The sequence below is a fragment of the Gekko japonicus genome, unplaced genomic scaffold (genome assembly GCF_001447785.1).
Source record: "Gekko japonicus isolate JY-2015 unplaced genomic scaffold, Gekko_japonicus_V1.1 scaffold106, whole genome shotgun sequence".
In the NCBI taxonomy this organism is placed as follows: Eukaryota; Metazoa; Chordata; class Lepidosauria; order Squamata; family Gekkonidae; genus Gekko; species Gekko japonicus.
In genome coordinates, this window is record NW_015170890.1 from 363,787 (window position 1) to 386,561 (window position 22,775).

A 22,775-nucleotide genomic window follows, 5' to 3' on the forward strand; every position below is an offset into this window, starting at 1 on the left:
AGATCTCTCAGAATTACAGAGATCATTTCCCTTGGAGAAGATGACTGCTCTGGGAGGTTGACTCTAAGGTATTCACCATGCTGAGGTTCCTGCTCTCTCCACCCCACCCTCCTCAGGATCCACCCTCAAATCTCCAGGAATTTCCAATTTCAGAGTTTGCAACTCTAGAGTATAAGTGTGCATGAGAGCTGTCATCTTTTAGTACTATAATTCTGAACAATCCATATTCATAGCATCAGTGAAACATCAAGGGTTTTATTGCAAATACGGTATAGTCATGGTTATGTAGTCTAATTATTTTAATTGTTTAACCTTAAACCAATTGGGAAATAAATCACAAATGTCTGCATGTGTGTGTGAAGGAGAATACAGCTGAGTAAATGAACATAAAGCCATCCCCCCCCCCACCAGAATAATGAGACAGACAACGATTTGGAATTAAACAAGGGCCACTTTATTAACTATTTAACAGAACATTGCAGCAATAGCAACTAAGAAAGCATGGAACAGGCAAGGCAGGCGTCCCTGACCAACCCCCTTGCCCTTGAAGGGCGGGTCACCCAGCTCCGGCCGTGAGCCAACTCTCTGGCTCGTGACCAGCAGCCCAGCAAACTGGTTGCCCCCTAGGAGTGCCTACCCCTGAAGCCTTTCAGCTTGCAGGGAGGAGCCTGCCCTAAAAGGTTCCCAGAGGTGATCACCATTCCCCACCCAGGACCCTAAAATCCGAAGGCAGTTCCTGATGACCCCCTGTTCCCTAACGGGATATGCCGTAAGCTGCTCACCAGTTCCATTTTCTTGCTTGCACAAACCTGTGACAGCCAAGGCCAAGCCTCTGCTTTGGCCTTTGCTCCCCACTCAGCATCCTAATGCCAACCTAATCCCATGCTGCAAGTCCTGTAAAAATATCCCATTGCCCTTGTCAGACAAATGCACCCCGTCAGTCCTATACAGGTCCTGAAACATGACCCGTATATTGGGGTGTGGCAAAAACATACCCAACCCAGCGTCCATGGCCTTTCTCAGTTGCCTATTAACTTTACGTCTGCCATGGTCAATACACGTGGGGTCCCCCAAGTTCCGCCACACCAGGCCACCTTACTCTTATCCTCGCAAGGTCCACCTCAGCTTGCAACACAAGGGCCTTGCCCTTCATCAGACCCAGGTCATTGCCCCCCGAGTGTATTAACAGGGCGTGGGGAGGAGGCCCCTTCCTCTTGTCAAATAGCAGGGGAAGGAGTGCGGGCCATCACATGCACCTCGTTCCCAACCCTTCTACATTTGCCCATTCACTAAGGCCAAGCTGAGAACCGCTGGGTTTCCTCCTGGCCTGATGAGCTGCCCACAAGTCCATGCTGTGCACAATGTGTGCCACTGAGCCTTGAGCCCCCTCAGTATTGCTGGGGTCAAAGGTTCTCTGGTGTCAGCTACCATGCCGCTCTCCCTGGACCAGCCCTTGAGCATCTTCTGAATACGGAAGTTGCCCATCTTGTCTACATATCTAGACATCTTGCTGGTATAGGCCAGCGAAGACAGCTTAGCCCTGATGGAACGTGCTGACTGGCCCTCACCTCTCAGCTTCACACAAAATTGCATCAAATGAGGAACAGGTATGGGCCAAATATGCCACAGGCCTGCTCCCTCCATTAAGGACAGGAATTGCTTACCACCCTCATATAAACTCTGCGTGTGGAAGGGGCAAGAGCCAAGCTCATTGCCCTATCGACCTCAGCCCGCCAATCTGCCACACCTCGACTGGCATTCACACCGGGAACTGGTTGGCTTCTGGAGCCAGCTGACGGAATCTCTCCATCTGTTTTTGAAAGAGAGCGTCAGTGACCCTGTTATTGACTCCCGGCACATGCCTAGCCTTGAACATTATATTATTATGCAAACACTGTAGAGTGAAGGCTCTGACCAGAGCCATGACCCTGGGGGACTTAGACGTCAAGGAGTTGATTACGTGCACTGTAAGACATGTTGTCACACCAGAAGTGGATGGTGTGATTGGCAAATTCCCATGACCAAATCCACACTGCTGCGACAATCGGACAAAATTCCAGGAAGGTGAGGTCTTTGACCCACCCTGCCTGGAACCATTCCTCAGGCCAGTCCCCAACATACCAGTGCCCCCAAAATATACTCCAAAACTGGAGGAACCTTCAGCAACCTACAGCTCAGCTTCGACTAGGAGGTCCTCACGCCAAAAGGACACCCTGTTGTATGAATCTAAAAATTGCTTCCATACAAGGAGGTCATCCCACATCCCCTTGGTGAACCTAGTCCTATAATGGGGAAGACATAGACCCTTCATAGACTCACAGTCTCCTAACAAAAGCCCTGCCGGGTGCCACAACTTTGCATGCAAAGTTGAGGTGGCTGACCAACTGCTATAACTCCAGCAAGGTTATCTTATTCTTCACTCTAGCTGTGTCTATTAATGCCTGCAGCGCAGTTAATTTATCTACAGGCAATCTGCAGAACTGCCCCACCGTGTCAATTTTTATTACCAGGAAAGTCACAATGGGGGTAGGGCCTTCGGTTTTGCCCTGGGCAAGGGGAACACCCAGCTCCCTTGCCAGATTGATGAAGCTGGACAGCAAAAAAGCACATTGACCCTTACCCCTGTTGCCTGCCAATAAAAAATCATCAAGGTAATGGGCGGTACTGCAGAGACCCGTCCTGTAATGCAAGGCCCATTCCAGAAAGGAACTGAACCTCTCAAAAGCAGCACAGGACACTGAGCACCCCATCGGAGGAGCCCTATCCATGTAGAATTTGCCCTCAAAAGCAAATACCAGGAGCTCGAAGTTGGCTGGGTGGACAGGAAGGAGGCAGAAGGCTGACTTAATGTCACATTTTGCCAATTCCGCTCCCTGTCCACAGCTGCGCAGGGCCTGATCAAAGGACGTGTACCTAACAAAACATAACTCCTCTGGTATCCCGTCATTCACCGACTCTCCACGTAGATAGGATAAGTGGTGAATGAGGCAATATTCTCCAGGTGCCTTCTTCAGCACAACACAAAGGGGAAACCCTCAAATTTCCAACTAGGGGGGAAGGAAAAGGACCAAGGACTCTACCGTCTGCACATTCCTTGGCAATTTTCTCCCTTTGTGTTCCATACCCTGAACTGATTTCAAGTTAGGAACCATGTACAGAGTCCTACATTCTTGGAAAGGTATCCTAAACCCCAACATGAAAAGTTCCAGTAGGTAAACATGATCTTGCCGGTTCGGGTAATCCCACAACCAACGCTCCCAAACTTCTATACTAATTAGGCTAGATCCCTTTGTCAGAAGGGGGGTTGTAGCCCCCACCTCCTCTAGGACGCTTTCCTCCTCTACCACCACCCCGACCTTTTGGTTTAGGGCAGAGAATGCATGGGGCCCTGCACATAACAGGCACTCATGTTGGAAGGAACAGGGTTTGCGCCCACACATCCCCTGGGAGGTGAATTCCCAACAAAGCGGGTGTCGCTGAACTGCCTGCCCTGCCTGGGCGCGGGTGGCCGACTGACCCTGAGGCTTTCGAACAGACTGTCCGCTATGCAACCTCTCAGCCCCCGATGACTTAGTCGTGGACATAAACTGAAGCCATAAGTCTGGGTGTATCCAATCCCACATCATGGCCGGATTCATGGCCACATGCATACGAAACTCTTCATCATACTGTGACCACACCGGGCTTGGGAAATCAGTGACCGCCTTATAAATAATGCCCATGTATTGGAGCAGTGCAACCGCTCTCCATGGATGGTGCCTAGCAATCACTGTTGCGTCTATTAAAAACCCCAGGAACCAGTTTGCCCAAGTTCTATCAACAACCCGCCTCTTCAAGCATTCCTTTTCCCACTCATCAAGGTCTTCCTTGTCTTTTTTCCCTAATTCCCAATATAATAACGTAAATATTCACCCTTAAGGATCTTTTCCTTCATGGCGATAGAAAGGTGATCCCCTAGGGGCAGCGCAAATCGCCAGATGGTATGGCACCTGCTGATACTGTGTCATAGGAAACAACCCCCGGATTTGCAAACCCCAAACTTGGATGTGGATAGCCCCATCGTAGCCAAACCCCAGGGGGCGGTGTGTGTGAGGGTTTTTTAAAATTATTATTACAAACAGTGAGGCACCACAGCAAGCAGTCTTGAAGCCGCGAGCCTCCTCAGATTTTAAAACCCAGACCGCCGCCGCAGTCCAGCTAATCAAGCTGCCGGCACGGCCCCCTATCTCAGCCGCAGATGTGGCCCTGCTGCTCCCACATCGAGGGGTACCGCCGCCGCTGCCCAGAGATCACCACTGCAACCCAATGCTCCCTGCAGCCGGACTCGGGTTGCCACCAAAATCAGGCAGCCACCACTGCAAGAAAAGGCCGTAACAGGTGGCCCCAGCAGCTCTCCTCTCCGTGCTTCTAACAAGTGAGCACGCAGAGCAACTGCCAAGGCGGGAGCGGAGCTAGGGCTGCCAAATGCAGCCGGGGGCGGGGAATCCCCCGCTTCGGAGCCCCGATTTCCGGTGCGCCGGAATCAGGTCCCGGGGGAAACCCCACCCCCGCGTGCGCGTCACCCGGAAGTGACGTCGCACGCTGGGGGCGGGGCCACGTCATTTGAGGGGAAAACTCTTTGTTTTCCCCTCAAATGGCGTGTCCCCGCCCCCAGCGTGCGACGTCACTTCCGGGTGACGAGCACCCCCGCGCGCGCACAACTCCGACATCGTCCGGGAGCCCCCCGCTCCCGGGCGATTTAGATTTGGCAACCCTAAGCGGAGCCTTGCCCTTTGAAACAGCTGGCTATGCCCCCCGCCACATCAGGATGCATAGCATCCTAGCTCTATTGCTGTCCCCAATCTTTGGGGCGGCAAAACAGCCCCTGCCCACCATCAGTGTTGCCGGGCGGGCGGGAGCTCTGTAAAATAGATTGTAGTACAGGAAATTCCTTGGCTTAGAAGAAATTATCACTATCTTTCAGATCTAAATGCATTGACCAGGCCTTGAGTTTTATTGGTTTGGGTAGAATCTGCTTCCTCCTAATTGTCTTTAGGACAACAGCTACAGTATCTATCCATGTCATAACTCATAGGCAGATTCACTGGACAAAACACAGATGGTGGTTTATACCTTTTGGAACGAGAAGCAGTTTTACTGGCCTTCTGTTGTAACACTGCAAGAACTTTTGGTATGCAGGATATATAGCCCTAGTTTTGCTGTTGTTTCTCTTGGTATCAGTCAAGACAAAAAAAGTAACAGGAGTTTGAATAACGATGACTGTGAAAAATCTAGTTGGGTGTTAGTGTGTAGCAGCAAAATATAACAGAAGTCCAGTGGCACTTTAAAGACTAACAACATTTACTCCAGCACAAGCTTTTGTGGGTCAGAGCTCACAAGTAATCTAGATGCATTGGAGCTCTGACATGTGGGCGTTTATGCTCGAATACATTTTATTGGCATTCAAGGTGCTGCAAGATTTCTTTTTTATTTAGTTGTGAAAACAGAGTCAAAACTGAGGCCTTGGATATTCAAATTCAGATTGCAATATAAACTTTTGCCACTATTGTCCTCATACAATTTCCTTGGACATAATTTTGTTTACTTTTTACTTTAACATCAAATAATTCATTGCCAGGAATCATACCTCCCTGCCATTTTATTCAGATCTTAACCTGCACCTGCACATACAGTCCTGATGTAAGCCTGCAGATCTTACATTTATAGCTTTTCACTGTTTGAGTATGTTTACCAGAGTGAGGTTCTCTCAGCCTGTTCTGCTAGGAAGAACATTCTGCTTCTTGTGTGCTCAAAACATCTCACATCAAAAGGTTTGATTTATTGTTTAATTTAAAAAAAACTTGTAAGTCTTTTTTTAAAAAAAGTAGTGTGGTATATTTTGTTCGGTTTGAACTGCCATAAATTATCAAAGGAAAGCTAACTAAAAAAACCTGCTGAGCAAAGCTTATTTTATTAGATGAATGCTTAACAAACCAAATCTCATTTGGCTTATGGGTTCCTTTCTTTTATTCTTCAAAGAGCTTGTCATTTGGACTATTTGTTGTCAGAGGACTTTTCTTTTTCTGTTTAATTTTTCCTGTTCAATCCTTTTCTATCTTACACCCCCCCCCCATTACTAAATGGTTTCTGTACATTGTTTGCTCTTTTCTGCCCAAGGATTATTAGATACTGGATCCCTATTAGTTGCCTCTCATCTGTTTTTCGCTTCCTGGTTGGTCTTCTGGTTCATAGACTGTCCCATTTACCAGTGTTTTCAGTCTTCATTATGCACCGTGTCACCAGCCCTTCAAGAGTTGACCCTACACTTAAGTTAGTGAGTGTTTTGGCTTTAAGAAGGGGTTTCACTTTCACTCTTCCAAGGCACAGAGCGGCACCAGCATATGCAAAGCTGACATGCTTTTGATGAAACAGCGTTACTTTGGTTTGATGCACTGTCAATCAGAAGAGAAAGCCGTTCATGTCACTGAACTATTTTCATGAAAAATTGGCACAAGGCTGATGAGAATGGCATGAAGAATTTGGACTCCAAGTAGGCTTGCCAGTTCCCAGGTCGGGTGGGGGTTCCCCTGGTTTGGGGGCTTCTCCCCACCATGGCCAGCTGGCCAGCTGGCCAGCAGGGGAAACCCCACCCCCAAACAGCCACATCCCTACGTGACTTCCCTGACATGATGACATCATCCAGAAGTGACATAATCACACTGGGGACATCATGCGGGAACACTCTGGCCTAAGGGCAAAATTCTATGGGTTTAAACCGGTTTTACCATAGAGTTTTCCCCTTAAACTAGAGTATCCCTGTGCAGTGTCCCTGGCATGATGACATCACTTCCAGGTGACATCATCACATTGAGGAGACCCAGACCTCCCCACCAGAGTGATGAGGGGACCTGACAACCCTAACTCCAAGCCTTGTTTCTGTAAGCTATAATTTTTATAGCCTACAATATATACAAACCAAAACCAATGCTATTCTGGGACTGGGTTCCACTAGGGTTGCCAACCTCCAGATGGTGTCTGGAAATCTCCTGAGCTTACAACTGATCTCCAGGTGACAGAGATCAGTTCACCTGGAGAAAATGGCCCCTTTGGAAGGGGCTGAGGTCTTTCCCCTCCCCAAACCCTGCCCTTCTCAGGTTCCACCCACAAAATCTCCAGGTATTTCCCAACCTGGGGCTGGCAACCATATATTCCACTACTGGTGGAGCTTTAGTTTGGTGTAAGGTGCTTTACAGTGGTGCAACATTCTGGTTTCAGTGGAGGAACAGCCTTGAACTGGAAAAAACCCTTCTACCAGCAATACATTGGAGCCTTTGGATCCAACTCACTGTCTACAAATTTAGTATTTTTAATGCTTGATACACTCAGCTGGACAGTAGGAGGAGAGAAAAATCCTTGGAAATAAATGGAATAATATTTATCCTGCTTCTTGTTTCAATGCATAAAATCTTAGTTGACGTCAACTTATTTGAAGTTAAAAGAAATACCTAGAGACTGTTATACAAAAAGGAATTTGGAATTCACTAATCCCCCCCCCTTTGTCATCGGCTGGTGTGTATGCATGTGATACCAAAAGAATAACATTCTGTTTTCCCCCCTAACTGTGTGCAGGCTGGCATGGCCTTGACATACGACCCCACAGCTGCTATACAGAATGGGTAAGTAGCATGTTTTTCTTTAAAGCCTAAACTATGATTGTAACCATATATGATCCAAACTGTCATGCATGGGTGATAATTTTGCTTTTTTTTTCTTTTTACATCCTATTGTTTGTAGCATCTGCTTGATGAAGTTTTCCCCCACATCATTTTTCTTTCGTGCTTAGGTTTTTAATGTCGTATGGGGGAAACCGCATGCCCCTTTCCTGAGTACTGTCACCACTCTGGAATTGGATAGTTGCCTCACTTGGCCAGAGGGAGGCAGGCATGCTCCAAAGTAGCTTCAAAATTGTTTTTTTGGGGGGGAGTCAGGGTTCCTAAGGGTGCCCTCTGAAGCCTAATTTCATTCTCTGTCTTCTAAAAGGAACTGCATTTTGTTTAGAGTAGATGCCCTGGTTAGTATTTGGATGGGAGACCACCAAGGAATTTCAGGGTTGATATGCAGAGGCAAGCAATAGAAACCACCCCTGTTAGTCTTTTGCTTTGAAAACCCAATAAGGTCACCATAAGTCAGCTGTAACTTGACATCACTTTTACACACACACTAGATGCTCGGTCATTCTGAAACATTGGTGATTTGCTAGTGCATTTCCCCTTGGGATACTGCTTCCTTGATTTTCCTCGAAGGCGAAGAGGCAAGACCTATACACACGTATTCCTCTACCAAAGGAGAGATTCATGTTTGAAAACCGTACTGTGACTGAAGTATTTTTACTCCATAAACCTTTTCCCTCACTTCGAGTGCTGGCTCTCTTCTCTTCTTCTTAAATACAGCTGTATTCACAGTGAGTGACTCTGCTGCTGTGAAGTAGGCTTGAGATATCCAGGTCTTAGAAGCTAAATACATGGCAACATGTAACATGGCAACATTGGCCTTTGGTTCTGCCACAAAAAGCTTCTTTCCAGGTATAAAGAGACTTAGGCTGCACTCCTAAGATCACTTTTCTGGGAGCAAGCCCTGAGGGATCAAATAGGACTTATCACCGAGTTTGCGTGCTTTGGATTGCTCCCTTCATATAGGACTGTTCAAAAATAGAAGCCATGTATTAGGGCAACCCCAAACAGCATGAAACTGTACAAACTTTCAGGTTCTCCAGAACCTTCATCAGGCTGGATATTTGAAGAGGGGGAATTAAAAAACTGAGTAAGAAAACGAATCTTCACGATTCTTATCTGTATCATTTGTAGAACACTTTACAGACTAGAACAGAAACCAACTGTGGTGCCTGCCATGCAGTCTTGCAGGGGTTTTGTCAGTTCTGATTTCTAATCTCCAGTGCCAAAAGAAATCCTCTCCCAGACTTTCCCCATGCATGGAGGATGTGCCGGACATCAACTTCTTGATGGATCTTTCCTTTCCACACTATTGCTGGACTACAGTAGAGATGTCTCCCAACAGCCTGGCCGTGTGTTTTTTTTTTAATTACTCATCTGTTATACTGTGAAAGAGATTTGTTGGCTTCAATGGGCCTTTCCTAAACCAGCTACTGCAATGTAATTCTCTGCCGTAATCAAGTTGGGTTATATTTAATCATTGTGTTAGCCCAGGATACTATTGAGAAGCTTTTTCCCCCAGTACTACTTGTAGGCACGCAGAGTGATAGAATTGTGTTTGTTTCATGTAGGTTTGCCAGGTCCCTCTTGACAACTGGTGGGGGATGGTGGGACTTACCAGGAGCAGGAGGGAGGCCCAGCTGATGTGCAGCAATGTGCCTCTGTCACTGCTCACGTGACCCGGAAATAGTATCAACACGTCAAGGGCATCGGGGTGACACTGGTATTTGGGCAAAAACTGTATTGTAAATTTGGCTTCTACCATAGAGTTTTTGCCCAAATACCAGAGTGTCACCCCAATATGATGACATCACTTTCAGGTCACATGGGCATTGACACATCACTGCATGTCGGCTGGATCTCCCTCTTTTTCAGGTAAGTCCCCCCCACCAGCCACCTGATTGGTGGTGGGATGGTGGCACCTGGCAGCAGGAGACCCCCACCTCCACCAGGAGGCAGGTCTGGCAACCCTAGTTTCATTTGGATAACTATGAGGCCATGGCATTGTACAGTCTGGTAGGAAAATAACTTCATTGAAATTCTTGACATAAAAGTGCAGCCCTATGCAGAACTAAGAATGATGGAATCTCCAAATGTGGGTTTCCCCTCTCGAAAAAGCAGAAATAGAAATAAGTGAGCTGTCTGTTAGATATCAACAATAATCTGTCTTGCAGAATTTTGTTGTATATTAAGATATAATTCTTTAAATCTGCCTTTGCAGTCTGTATGTATAAATCAAATATAGCCATTTTAGTATATCAAAGATTAGTAATTATGCTTGGGATGTACCATTATAGTAAATACACTTCCATATGTGTCATCCACATAGCTTTCTGCTGTTAAGGACTAACTTTCATTTTGCAATAGCAAAATGTGCATCTGACTTTTTAAATGTACACTTATTGTGGAGTTCTTTTGCAATAGTTTTATTTATTGTTACATTTTAAAAAAATTGTGCTCAAAGCAGTATCTTCACAGAAACCTGGGTTAATTGAGGTTAAACTGAGAGATAACCCAGTGATCTTCACAACAGTGGGGACTTCAACTTGGATCTCTGGGTTCTAGTTTGACACTTCAGTCACCACTCAACATTGTTGAGATTTGTGTGTGAATTGTCTCTAGAAAATGTAGGGAATACACTATGAGCCTTTAATCTATTTAGAGGCAGGTTTCCCCTGTGGTAAGAGAAACAGTGACTGTCTTCCGAGAAAATCTATGCAGAAGACATTGAGCCACTTACTGAAAACATACAGGGTTGAGGCAATCAACCACAAGTGGACCAAATTCATGGAAGAAATCTTCTCCCTTTCAATTGGAATCTCCTGCACCTCATATGCATTCCATCCTGAAGCCAAAAAGGTCTCAGAATCTAAGTGGGAAATAAAATGAGACTGCAGCAAGAAGTACAAAATAGCAGAAGTTGTCCCAGGCCCAAACTCCATTGATGGAACTCCACTGATGGAACTCCATTGATGGAAGAGCTCATGCAAGTAGAAGGCTGATTTCTGCCATGTTATCCCAGAAATGCAGCCCCTATTGTATATTTCAGTCTCTTTCCAGTGGTCTTCAGACCCTCAGGAGCAGCTTAGAGGGTCCAGGGGGTTACAAGGAAAACAGAAATCATCCAATTCATAGTTCACTGAATCCAATCATATGGGGCCCATTCCCTTCTTACAAAGTCCACAAGGACTTACCCAAAGTCTTCAGGGCAGTCACAGAGCCTTTGTGTCATGTGAATCGGTCCTGAGACAGGGATCAGCACTAGTGCAGCAGATGTTAGAGACACATTTAAATATATTTCCAAGATGTTTAAAAGTTCTCTCTTTCAGTCTCAAATACATTACAGGAAGCATAACCATGTCTCATCAATTGATTCACTAGAATCTTCATGTGTGGCTCATCTTTTGGTGTAGTGGTTAAGTGTGCAGACTCTAATCTGGGAGAACCGGGTTTGATTCCCCACTCCTCCACTTGCACCTGGCTGGATGACCTTGGGCAAGCCATAGTTCTGTCAGAGCTGTTCTTGAAAAAGAGCAGTTTCTGTCAAGAGCTCTCTCAGCCCCACCTACCTCACAGGGTGTCTGTTGTGGGGAGGGGAAGGGAAAGGAGTTTGTAAGCCGCTCTGAGACACCTTTGGGTAGTGAAGGGCAGGGTATAAATCCAATCTCTTCTTCTTCTTCTTTTATCAATTAATCCTCGTGTCAAAAGTGTGTTAGGGACAAAAGGGGGGAAATGTAGTTAGCGCATCTGTGCTTTAAAGGAAGGGGAAGTCTGGCCACCTGGTGCATCAAAAAAGAGCCAGCATGGAGTAGGGGTTAGCATGTCAGACTAGAATCTGGGAGACTCAGGTTCATATCGCCACTCTGCCATGGAAGCTTGTTGGGTGACCTTGGGCCAGTCATACACTCTCACCCTAATGTACCCCACAGGGTTGCTGTAAAGATAAAATGTGGGAGAGGATAATGATGTGGACCTCATTAAGTCCCCATTGGCAAGAATAAATGAGGTAAATAAAGAAAATTTATAAGAAACAAGGTGTCAGATAATTCAGATCCTACTTAAGTGTGGTGGCAAACATGATGCCTCCCCATCCAGCCAGTGTGTCTGCCTTACCTTGCCTTTGACTGCTGTTCTGAATGTATTAAATATTTCCATGCATAACATCCAACATGGTTGGGATCAGACTACCCAGTTGATACCTGGATTTTATTAGAAGTTGACCATGTAAATGGGTCTGTGCACACTGGAATGCATGTATGGATGCTCGGTTTTAGCCTGATGCCCTAAATGGATGGTAGAAGATATGGCAGGGGGGGAGCAATTGACACTGTTTCTCCCATTCCCCAGCACACCCAGAGACACAATCGGGTTGGAGTGTTGTGTGTTGTCCACCCCATCCCAAAGATTAATTGAACTGAAGTGTGGTTGGGAAGAAGGGGAACCTTGCTCCTCTTGGCCATTTTTTTAAAAAGCTAGACTGGCACCCTTTAAAAAGTTTACACAGAGATTCTGTTGTGTGGGAACGGAGGAAATGCTACTGGGGCTGCCACGGGTTCATGAGATTTGGGCATGGCAAACGGTACTCACTTGGCAACCAGTACACTTCCCAGTGACAATCTGTAGCCAAATGTGGTATCTTTTTGACAGAAGGAGGAAAGGGACCGTGACTCAGTGGTAGAGCATCTGCTTGACAGGCAGAAGGTCCCAGGTTCAATCTCCGACATTTCCAGTTAAAAGGATCAGGTTGTAGGTGATGTGAAAGACCTCAGCCTGGCACCCTGGAGAGCCACTGCCAGTCAGAGAAGACAATACTGACCTTGATGGACCAAGGGTCTGATTCACTATAAGGCAACTTCATGTGTTCATGTTTCTTAAATAAGCATTCATATGTCTGTCTCTGATGGTTCATGGTAAAGAGGGAGTATAAAGTAGGTTTTTCCATTCTAACCACTACACTAGATTGCTATGCAAGCTTTTCAGCTAGAGAGAACACATAAAACTTTCAAAGTACATAGAACACTTGGTCAGATTATGCATTCTTCTTATGCTACAATAGCAAAAAAAATGTTATTGTTTTGCTTAAGTTTCAGGAAGTTGTTCATCTCTTCGTCCTATATGAGAACATTTTCACATTATTACATTGAAAAGACCTTGACATGAGAGTTGAGAACAACTGTCTTTTTTGTCATAAGAACATAAGAAGAGCTATACTGGATCAGACCAGTGATTCATCTAGTCCAGCATCCTGACTCATACCAGGGTTGCCAAGTCCATCTTCCGCCCCCAGCGAGGGACTTTGGGGGCGTTCCTGGAGGGGGTGGGACGTCCGCCCCCCCCCCCGTGCGCCCGATCTCCAGAAACGCCAGTTTCCTGCACTTGAAGTTGCCGGCGTTTCCCTTTTAAGTACACGGAGCTGGCGTTTCCCCTTTAAGAGCAAAGAGCCAGCGTTTCCCTTTTAAGTGCATGGAGCTGACATTTCCCTGCAAGCCTGATCTCAAGCGGAGATCGGGCTTGGGAGGAAACGCGGGTTCCATGAACTTAAAGGCAGCCACCCCTCTCTCTCAAGAGAGAAGGGAGAGGGGTGGCTGTGGGTGTTGGGGGCGGGGATTCCCATCTGGTTGGCGGCAGGTAGAACCCCCCAAAATGGGGGACCCCTGGCAAACCGGGGGGTTTGGCAACCCTATATCATACAGTGGTCAACCAGTTACTCGGGAGGGCTAGCAACAGGGCAGAGAGGCGAGGCCTTACTGATATTGTCTCCTGGCCCTTGTGTTCAAAGGTTTACTACCTCTGAATATGGAGACTTCTTTTAGACAGCATGGCTGGCAACCACTGATGGACCTATCCTCCGTTAATCTGCTTCCTGTGGCCTCTTCGGTGAGAATATGATTCTTCAAAGTGCATCATGTTAGTGTATATATTCCATAAGCTTCTGTTTAGTTAACTGCATCTCTGTTGTAGACAAGGAAATTACTCACAGCGTATCAAGTTCTGCAAGTGTTGGAGTAACTGATTGAATTCAAGAAAATAGATTTTTGAGATGCTTCAAATATGAGGTTTCCCCTTATCTTTCTTTTTTAAAAGCCTGAACAATCTTCCATCTACATAGCTCTGAGTGACAGTGTTTTTAGTGTCCTAGTGAGTGAAAATGTCACCAGCACTGTTCTGGAAAGGATTTGAGAATTAAAAAACAAAACTACATTGTTATGGACTTGTTATATATGAGCTTTGTTTTTACTTGTTACTTCCCCCCCCCCATACATTACTTAGTAAATTCCAGTTATCAGTCTGGTACTTGATCAGCTTCATTTAGTATGAACACCTTGCCTTGATTCTTCTGGTGTGTTTTTTTTAAAGGGGGACCTGTGTCACTGTTAGTAGTCAGCACAGGGAAATCTGTACAACTTGCCAATGCAACTGGTGAGTTGAGCAAGCATAAGTGCTTACTAAATCCCTTTTGTTTTCAATAAGAGACTTTTTTCAGTGCCCACTGAGCACCAATGGAATGTGAAATGTGTCCCTCTTCCTATTCATTACCTCATAAAGAGGACACCTGCAAAATGCTATGATGCTCCAACTGAAGACTAAATCCACAAATCTGAGTTGTCAAGTTATACAGGCAGTTCGCCGAGCGCCGAAGAATAGATTCTTTTGAACTATGGTGCTGGAGAAGACTCTTGAGAGTCCCTTGGACTGCAAGAAGATCAAATCAGTCAATCCTAAAAGAAATCAACCCTGACTGTTCCCTGGAAGGCCAGATAATGAAACTGAAGCTCAAATACTTTGGCCACCAAATGAGAAGGGAGCACTCACTGGAGAAGACCCTGATGCTGGGAAAGATTGAAGGTCAAAGAAGACGGGGACGGCAAAGGATGAGATGGTTGGACAGTGTCATCGACGCAACGAACATGAAATTGAGCCAACTTCAGAGGACAGCGGAAGACAGGAGGGCCTGGCGGGAGCTGGTCCATGGGGTCGCAAAGAGTCGGACTCGACTGTGCGACTGAACAACAACAACAACAACAGGCAGTTCGAAAATAAAAATGGAAATATATTGTATTTTATTCTGTTTGCCCCTTTCATAGTCTAGCATGCTGCCATGATATTCTAAAATCTTGTTTGATACTGAAAAGAATTGTCGACCTTTCTGTTCCTTTCCACCTCCATCTTCATACAATTAGATACGTTTTTCTAAATTAATTGGATGTGCTTTAATTACTAACATCCCCCCGCCAAAAAAAACCCTTACTTCGTCTCTAATATTCCTTTTGTTGCATGAGCCAAGAGTCAAAATAATATGATGTTGCGGTCCTGTGACTGGTTCCCTTGGGGGCCAATATAAATCAAGGTTGCAGTTTGGGAGAAAGGTTAATTCTTCCCCTAACACCATTGCATCTGGCTGTTTGAAAGCCTTGTAGAAGCACATGAAAACATGATCCTGCTTTAGCTCAAGTCAGACCCTTGGTCTATCAAGGTCAATATTGCCTACTGCCTGACTGGCAGCCGCTCTGCAAGGTCTTAGGTCAAGGTGTTTTATATCACCTCCTACCTGACCCATTTTAGCTGGAAATGCTAGGGATTGTACCTGGGATTTTATGCACGCAAAGTAGATGATCTACCACTGAGCCATAGCACCACCTCAAAAATCTTGTAAGTGCACATAAACACATGATCAATATTTTCTGCTGTGACTGTTTTTTTGTTGTTGTTTTTTTGCTGTTGGACTTCATGTAGAGGCCTTCCACATCATCTGTTACCAGATCATTTTTCAAATGGAAATGCTGGGGCTGAGCCTGGGATCTATGTCCACAGCAGGTGATCTTCCACCAAGCTATGATCCCCCATTCCTAAAGGGGGCAGGCTTAAAGGAGCAGGGGAAGACATCATTTATGATCAAAGAAACCATGCATATGAACATGTTAAACTCCCCCCTCTTTTCTGTCATACCCTAGCCCTGGTCCACATTGAGGACCTACTGATTGCTTGCTGGGGGCAGTTGAGCTCATGCATTACAAATAAATGCAATGTTTCATATCCAGAAAAACAAATCCAATAATGGTGGTCATTCAGTCCTTTTCCAGGATGCAACAATCAACACTGTTAACTACATTTCCTAATCATTGTTACTTATTCCTTAAAAGTTGTCTTGAAAAATCATAACAAGAGCCTCTGGTAAAGAAGTTACTCGATTATTTCTATACAATAGATTATTCATGAACTCATTTATTGAATTGAGATCCCATATTTCCATCAGTATGCTCAAGACAGCTAACAAAACCAAAGTTTATTTTAGTAGTTTTTTAATTATTATTATTTTAAATTAAAATAGGGATACAGAAAAACAAGGGGAAAGGGAGATATAGATATTATAATATAACTTATTCATAACAAGGATTATCAACATTAGAGTAAATATAGAGCATTTAACATAAACATTTAAATACATAGTATTCCGAAGGTTTTTATATATTGTATACATTTAGTATTAAAACCTAGCATTTATTATCATTAGTTACTATTAATATTAATTGTTAGATAACAATAAACTAGGTTCATATATACGTCAAAAACTATTTTTATGGTGTTGAATGTAGCATTATTTCAGAGAACACTTATAGATAATACTACAATGGTATAAATAACCTTAATTATATAGTGCAGTTATATTAGTGCCTAAGCTATCATTATACTGATGAAAAAATACAAATAAAAAACATTATTTTATTTTATTGTCTACTTTTTTTTGCAACCAGAGTCATAAACATAGTAACTTTAATATAAGTAGCTCATTTTTCATGTTTACTTATAATAAGCATAGTAAGCATAGTAATGTTCCCATTTTATTTTCAAATTCTCTGACTGGTCTTTCATTTATATAATTTGTTAATTTGGCCATGATCGCATGTTCTACCATTTTATCTCTCCAGTTTTAATTGTTTGTATACACAGTTTACATGACAGTTTACAAAACAGAAATTAAAACCTTCTTCAGACACTCGAAATAGAGGAGTCAAGTTACCATCCAAGGTATGGCAAATTCAGGCAGTTCTTAATTTCCTCCTTACATTACAGGCAGTCGGTCTCCTTTAGCACATCAACAGATAAGGCCAAAGTATGTGCATAAAATCTGTATATGTTTACAGCACCAGAAGTTGTATTATTTTCACTTAATATGTAGGGACTCAAGATCCATTCCCAACTATCATTCAGGGCTATGGTCCTTCACCTATTTTTAAATACTTTTTTTAGTATAGTGTTCAATTCCAGAAATGGCTTCTCTGTTTTAACCTACCATACCTTTCAATACATTGCAGTAATTAGAATTTTAAATTCAAGCTGTTCCTCAAAGGGCCATATTTTGTCCTTATTAACTAGATGATCTGAGTTGAAAATACTGAAACCGAGATAGTCTGGATGGGAATATTTTAGACAGCATATCTCAGCATGAGATGACTATATCATTTTAAATCAAGTCTTTTATTTTGCTGAACCGAAGTCTTTTCCAAATACAAAAAAACCCCAGAATCACCATATAGACAAGCTAGATTAAATTCATTATAATAGTAGGCCATTCATGAATATAGACCAGATAATAGCTTTTTTTTATATGTCAGCCAAGCTTTTCACATGGTTTGTTGATCATTCTTTTGCTTCCAGAAATATCATACTATTTACTTTAGTGGGCTATCAAGGCCTTCATTGCTCAAATACAAAGTATTTTACATTTCACAAACCACCTAGTCAGTCATTTTAGCCAACCTAACTGCCTCCTGGTATCCAAGATAGATGGTACCCGCATGCCTCATTTACCAATAGCCTGCAAGGCGTACGTGTTGCCACTCTTGCAGTGCTTGGAAGGTAAAGTCTGTTAGGATAAGAATAGGCATACAGGTTTCTAAGGAGAGGACGAGGACTTAGGGTAATACATTTGTTTTGGTAAGTGATATTCTACCAGAGTCTAGTCAGGGTAAATTTTATACTGCATTTTAATCCCTTACAATCCATTTGGTAATTTGCTATGATTGTGTTCTGTTAAAAAAAACTTCATCCTGCCTGCATTATTTACCTCAAAGTGTTGTATTTTTATCTTTCCAACAAATCAAACAGTATCTTGATATGTCCTCAGACAAGGGCTGCGGTCACACTGGAGGCTTGGTGCGATCTGGCAGCACTTCTGTTTTCAGCGGTTTAAATAATTGTGGAAAGTTTTGATCAGACATCCCACCCTGAACTGGCTTAACTATGTGCTCGCCCCATGGTCAGTCATTAAGATTGTTTTGGCTTTCTTTTTTCTTTTTTTTGGTCTTTCACCCATATGCATAAGCATGTATCCAAAGCTCGGGTTCCTTTTTGACAGCTCTACAATCTCTCTTCCAAGTACTCCAGCCCCTCTCAGCTTCCTTCCCTTGCCCTCTCTTCTGTGGAATACATGGGAGGGGGAGTGCAGATTTAGATTAGAGTAGTCCCATTGAGGTCAGTGCATTTACCCTTGTGTCAATAATGGGATGCTCCCAGACTCTGAGACAGAAACAGGAGCGAGGGGTTGGGTGGATTTGTCACTGGAAAACAACACCCCCAGGTACTCCCAATCCAGAATGACTATTGGCCACAGTGATTGAAAATGCCAGGGGCGATTGTGTACTTATGCACACATATCTACCTGATCCAAAAAAACAAATGTCCCAAAGGAGGTGATATGTGCTGATAACAGGGGGTTCAGATGTCGTGAAATACAGGGTGGAAGCGCTGACATCACTTAATACTGGACTTTCCCCAGTGCCTTATTACTCCACTTTCTAAGTGGGGCAACATGGGGTGCCAATGACAGGGGCACAGAATGCAGATGTTGTGGAGTGATTGTGCTCTTTAAATCCACAAATGTAACACCACTATATTGTAGTAAACTCCTCGTGTGACCGCAGCTAGGCTTATTAACCTTACTACCAGACACTCAAATATAATTCTGTAATAAGAGTAAATGTTCTGCCTTGTGCTTTAAAAAAACAGGATTGTCCAAGTTTACTAGGAATTGTGATATCAAATTGGGTTCTCTGATTAATACAATAATGTGTAGTAATTTTAAAATTCTCTGATCCTAGTCTGTAACTCTTAACCAATGCACTATGCTGGCTTTCATGGGGTGGCTGTCGTTGAACAGTAGCAAGCAATTGGGACTGGTGGATCATAAGAACATAAGAGACGCCAATGTTGGATCAGGCCAAAGGCCCATCTAGTCCAACACTCTGTCACACAGTGGCCAAAAATACCAGGTGCCATCAGGAGGTCCACCAGTGAGGCCAGGACATTAGAAGCCCTCCCACTGTTGCCCCCCCCAAGCACCAAGGATCATGCAAGTTGGGTGGCAGCAAGTCAACCAGTGGTTGCTCTTGGGCCTGGCCCTGAAGAGCAATTCTCCCTTTAAGCTATGGAGTCTTGTGAGCAAAAATTTTACTTTGTGAGCTACTGGCATTAAAGTTGTGAGTGAGCAATTTGGCTACTGCATAAATTAGTTTGCTCTGGAGCCATCCTTCCTGAGTTAAGACAAAAATCTGTGAGCTGGAGGCTTAAAAACTGTGAGCTAACTCACACTAACTCAGCTTAGAGGGAACACTGCTGAAGAGTCCTCCATTAAAGGCCCAAACAACCCTGGAAAGTGCTCTGCTACTCCCTCTGCCTTTTACTGACAAAAACCAAGGCTTGACATCTGGTAATATTGTTATGGTTCCCTAGCAACAACCACTGAGGGCATTCATTTCTTAAAAATGTAAGTGCTGCTTCTATTATTTGGGGTGACAGTTAACCTCAAATGTTTGTTATTGTGTTTTGTTTTTAATTTCAGATGTTTCTGTTTTTCAGGTTTGTAGAAAGATCTGTCCTGTCTGTACATAGGTTCAGTCTCTGGATTTAAGTATCCACAGATTTGGCCACATTAAGAATCAGATATATTGATTCTTGCTCATATTAAAATATATCTGAAATTTTTATCAATAATGCACAGTTCAACTGACATATGTAAATCATCTTTAATTAGTCAGTTTGCACCTTTGAATAAAGGTCATAATGTTGCATCCCTCTTTAAATATTAAGATAACTTCTACCTTCTCCCTCTTCAGTTAAGCAATTTTCTTCTGTATCTGATTCTTACATATTTACAGATAGTCCTTGAATTCACTCTCTTCTTTCATGTTTGGGCTCCAAGCCCAAAACTATTGAAAAGTGGTCTTTCCAAGTAGTACTCAATTTTAATATTTGATCTCCTCAGGAATTCCTCTGAGCTTCTGATTGTATTTTCTGACTTCTGATGTAATTCTTCAGCTCTTGCTCTCAGCTTGGTAACAATATCTTTCTGTGTATTCTGTTCTATGCAGAGTTCTTGAGCAGTTATTTTGTCATAAACTTCTCTAGGTTTCTAACTTCAGTTAACTTCATTTCTAATTTCAGTTAACCGACAAATTTTTTACACTATTCCTTTATTTCTCATACATATTTTTATAATTTTGCTTCTCCAGTAATCCAGTAACTTGCTTCTCCAGTGCTCCCCAAGGCTCTAATTTTAAATCATTCAATTCAGTTCAATAGTCAATATGTCAGTAAATCACAAATGAGTTCATTCTGTTACACAACAGTAATTTATGTTAAGTATTCATTCCATAAGTCCACACATTTGTGGCTTATGATTTGTGTGATCACAAGCGGAGTTCATCAGATTGTTCTTTTTGGTTGTCAGTCACCACTGTCCTGGTTATAATTCCTTCTGAAATATCCAGTCCTCCTTTGCAGAGGAAAAGCCAAATAATCCTCTTCTCCACAGTAATGGAACTAGGTCAGCTTCTTCTCCTGTTTGGGATGAGAGCCCTCAAAACACAGTGGTGGGTCAGTAGGGTTGCCAGGTTCCTTACCTCTGCCACTGGGGGGCTTTGCGGAGCATTCTGGGAGGTGGGTGGATGTTGTGTGATGTCCCCAACGTGATGACTGTATAGAAAAAGGCTTTTCTAAAATCCTCCCTGCTTGGGCCAGATGGCCCTAGCTGGTAACACTACCGTGTGATTCTTGTCACCTGTGCAAATGGCTTGCCAGATGGCCAGGCCGCATCTCCATATACAAGACACTTTGATACCTCTGCCAAGAGAGAGCGACTTGCCAGCGCCTTCCCAAGCATGGGACTAGCTATGCCCAGTACATTGTCCGATTCCCCATGCATTCGAAATAAATCCACGTTTGAAGATCAAAGTTAAATTTATTATAAAGCGATGGTTAGCTCAGGAACACATGAATTGTTAGGAATGACTACAGACCCCATAGGGAAACATAATAAAGGAACTTGAACCAGGTTAGGACCAATGAGTCCAATTCCCGCTGGCGGGAATGCAGATAAAACTGGTGCCCAATTCCTTGGGAACACAACGGTTCTACAACATAAACACAAGTTCAGTTCTCAGGCATGAGATACATAATAAGCCAAGCAACGCCATAACTCCATCCCACCTCCAGCTGGATGACCTTGAGCAGTTCCGCAGATGTAGCAAGCAAAAGAAAGTAAACACCTACACAGGGAGATACAGGGGGGGATGGATCGAGTACAATGTAACATGTAGAAAAAAACACACCACCCTATGGCAGCTTGCTGACATACATTAGCACATCAAAAGCATTCCCTGACATGACATATGGTCAATAGAAGAGCCTGGAGTGGGATGCCCAACTCTGAGCCAATCAAAACATACCTTGCCTGAAAACGCATGGTAACCAGAGATTGGAACACCTTCCCACTCTCTCACTATTGGGTAAATGGCCATACCTGGTGGTGATGGGGGGGGGGTATATCTGCAGTTATCCATATGGGAAACAGAGGAGTAAGGAGAGTTAAGGGAATTCTTCTCTGGAAACAAAGGGTTCTTTTGGATTGACTGTTTGCTGTTAACATGGAGTGAGACTGTTAGGCAGCCAAGCTGGACTAGCTGCCCACAAAACTATGGGGTTTCTCTTCAAGATTCCCTGGTGAGACCTTGGACTATTTGCACACCAGCCTGGTAACTATGAACTACCTCTATCGTATAGCTAGAGCTGAACAAGCTATAGATATCTTTTGTTTCTTATCTTTTGCTAGTCTCATGTTATATGCATGCTTGTGCACTGAATAAAGATAATATATAATCAATATTATCTGGACCTGTTTCCTCTGTTGCAACCTGATCTCTAAGACTGAATCTTGTGTCTAAAGCCGTTCGCCTAAGGAGGCTACCACTGTGGTACTTTATTGTTTGCAGCCCTGGTGCAGAGCTGGTAAAGTGGGTCAGTCCAATAAAGCAAGAAGGAGTTTGGGATCTCTGCTCCTGAGCTTTGGCGTGGAACTGGTTAAAGAGAGATCCTGGTGGCAGACTACCGATAAAGCCTGGAGCGTGTACAGACATTCTCCTGGCGTTTGTTTAATTGTTCCTGGTTTCTCTCCCCATCCCTGGACTGGGGTGAGAGAGAGAAACCTTGACAATGACATCACCTGCAAGTGACATCATTGCGCCAGAAGTGTCATGTGAGGATGTTCTGGTATTTAGGCAAAACTCTGTTTTTTTGCCCTCAAAACCATAGAGTTTGTCCAAATACCAGAGCATTCCCATGAAACATTTCTGGCATGATGATATCACTCCCAGTTGACGTCATCACATTCGGGGTGGCACCTCTGGTTTTACCGAAAATGGCCCAAAAATGTCATTTGGGGTGGGATTTCCCCCCCACTGGCCAGCTGGCTGGTGGTGGAGAAGCCCACTCCAAACCAAGGGAGTCTCCTTCTGGACGGGGGGGCCGGGATCCATATGGGTCAGGCAGTAGTCCTCCCTAGGCACTGCCCCAAAATCTCTAGAAATTTCCCAAGCCAAAGTTAGCAACCTTATCAGGCAGAGTTTCTTTCTGTTTCATTTTATTCCAGTCCTGTCATTGATCCTGTATTTTTAATGGGGTTAACGGGGGAGAGAACATAATCTTATTTTCCTTTGTAAGGAATGGTCCAAGAATCTTGGGTGGTTTTAGTTATCCAAAATTCATAAAGTTAGGGTATATTCTGCTTGCATT

The 22,775-nt window shown here is 43.9% G+C and overlaps 1 protein-coding gene across 1 annotated transcript in view; it reads left to right on the top strand.

The window, feature by feature from the left end:
* RBMS3 (RNA binding motif, single stranded interacting protein 3) overlaps positions 1-22,775 on the top strand; it is a gene marked incomplete at its 5' end in the record, with an annotated part of 435,264 nt that overhangs the window by 320,474 nt on the left and 92,015 nt on the right. The window contains one exon of the mRNA XM_015418391.1: positions 7,609-7,655. Coding sequence (XP_015273877.1) covers positions 7,609-7,655 — 47 coding nt within the window. The remainder of the gene's footprint in view (positions 1-7,608; positions 7,656-22,775) is intronic.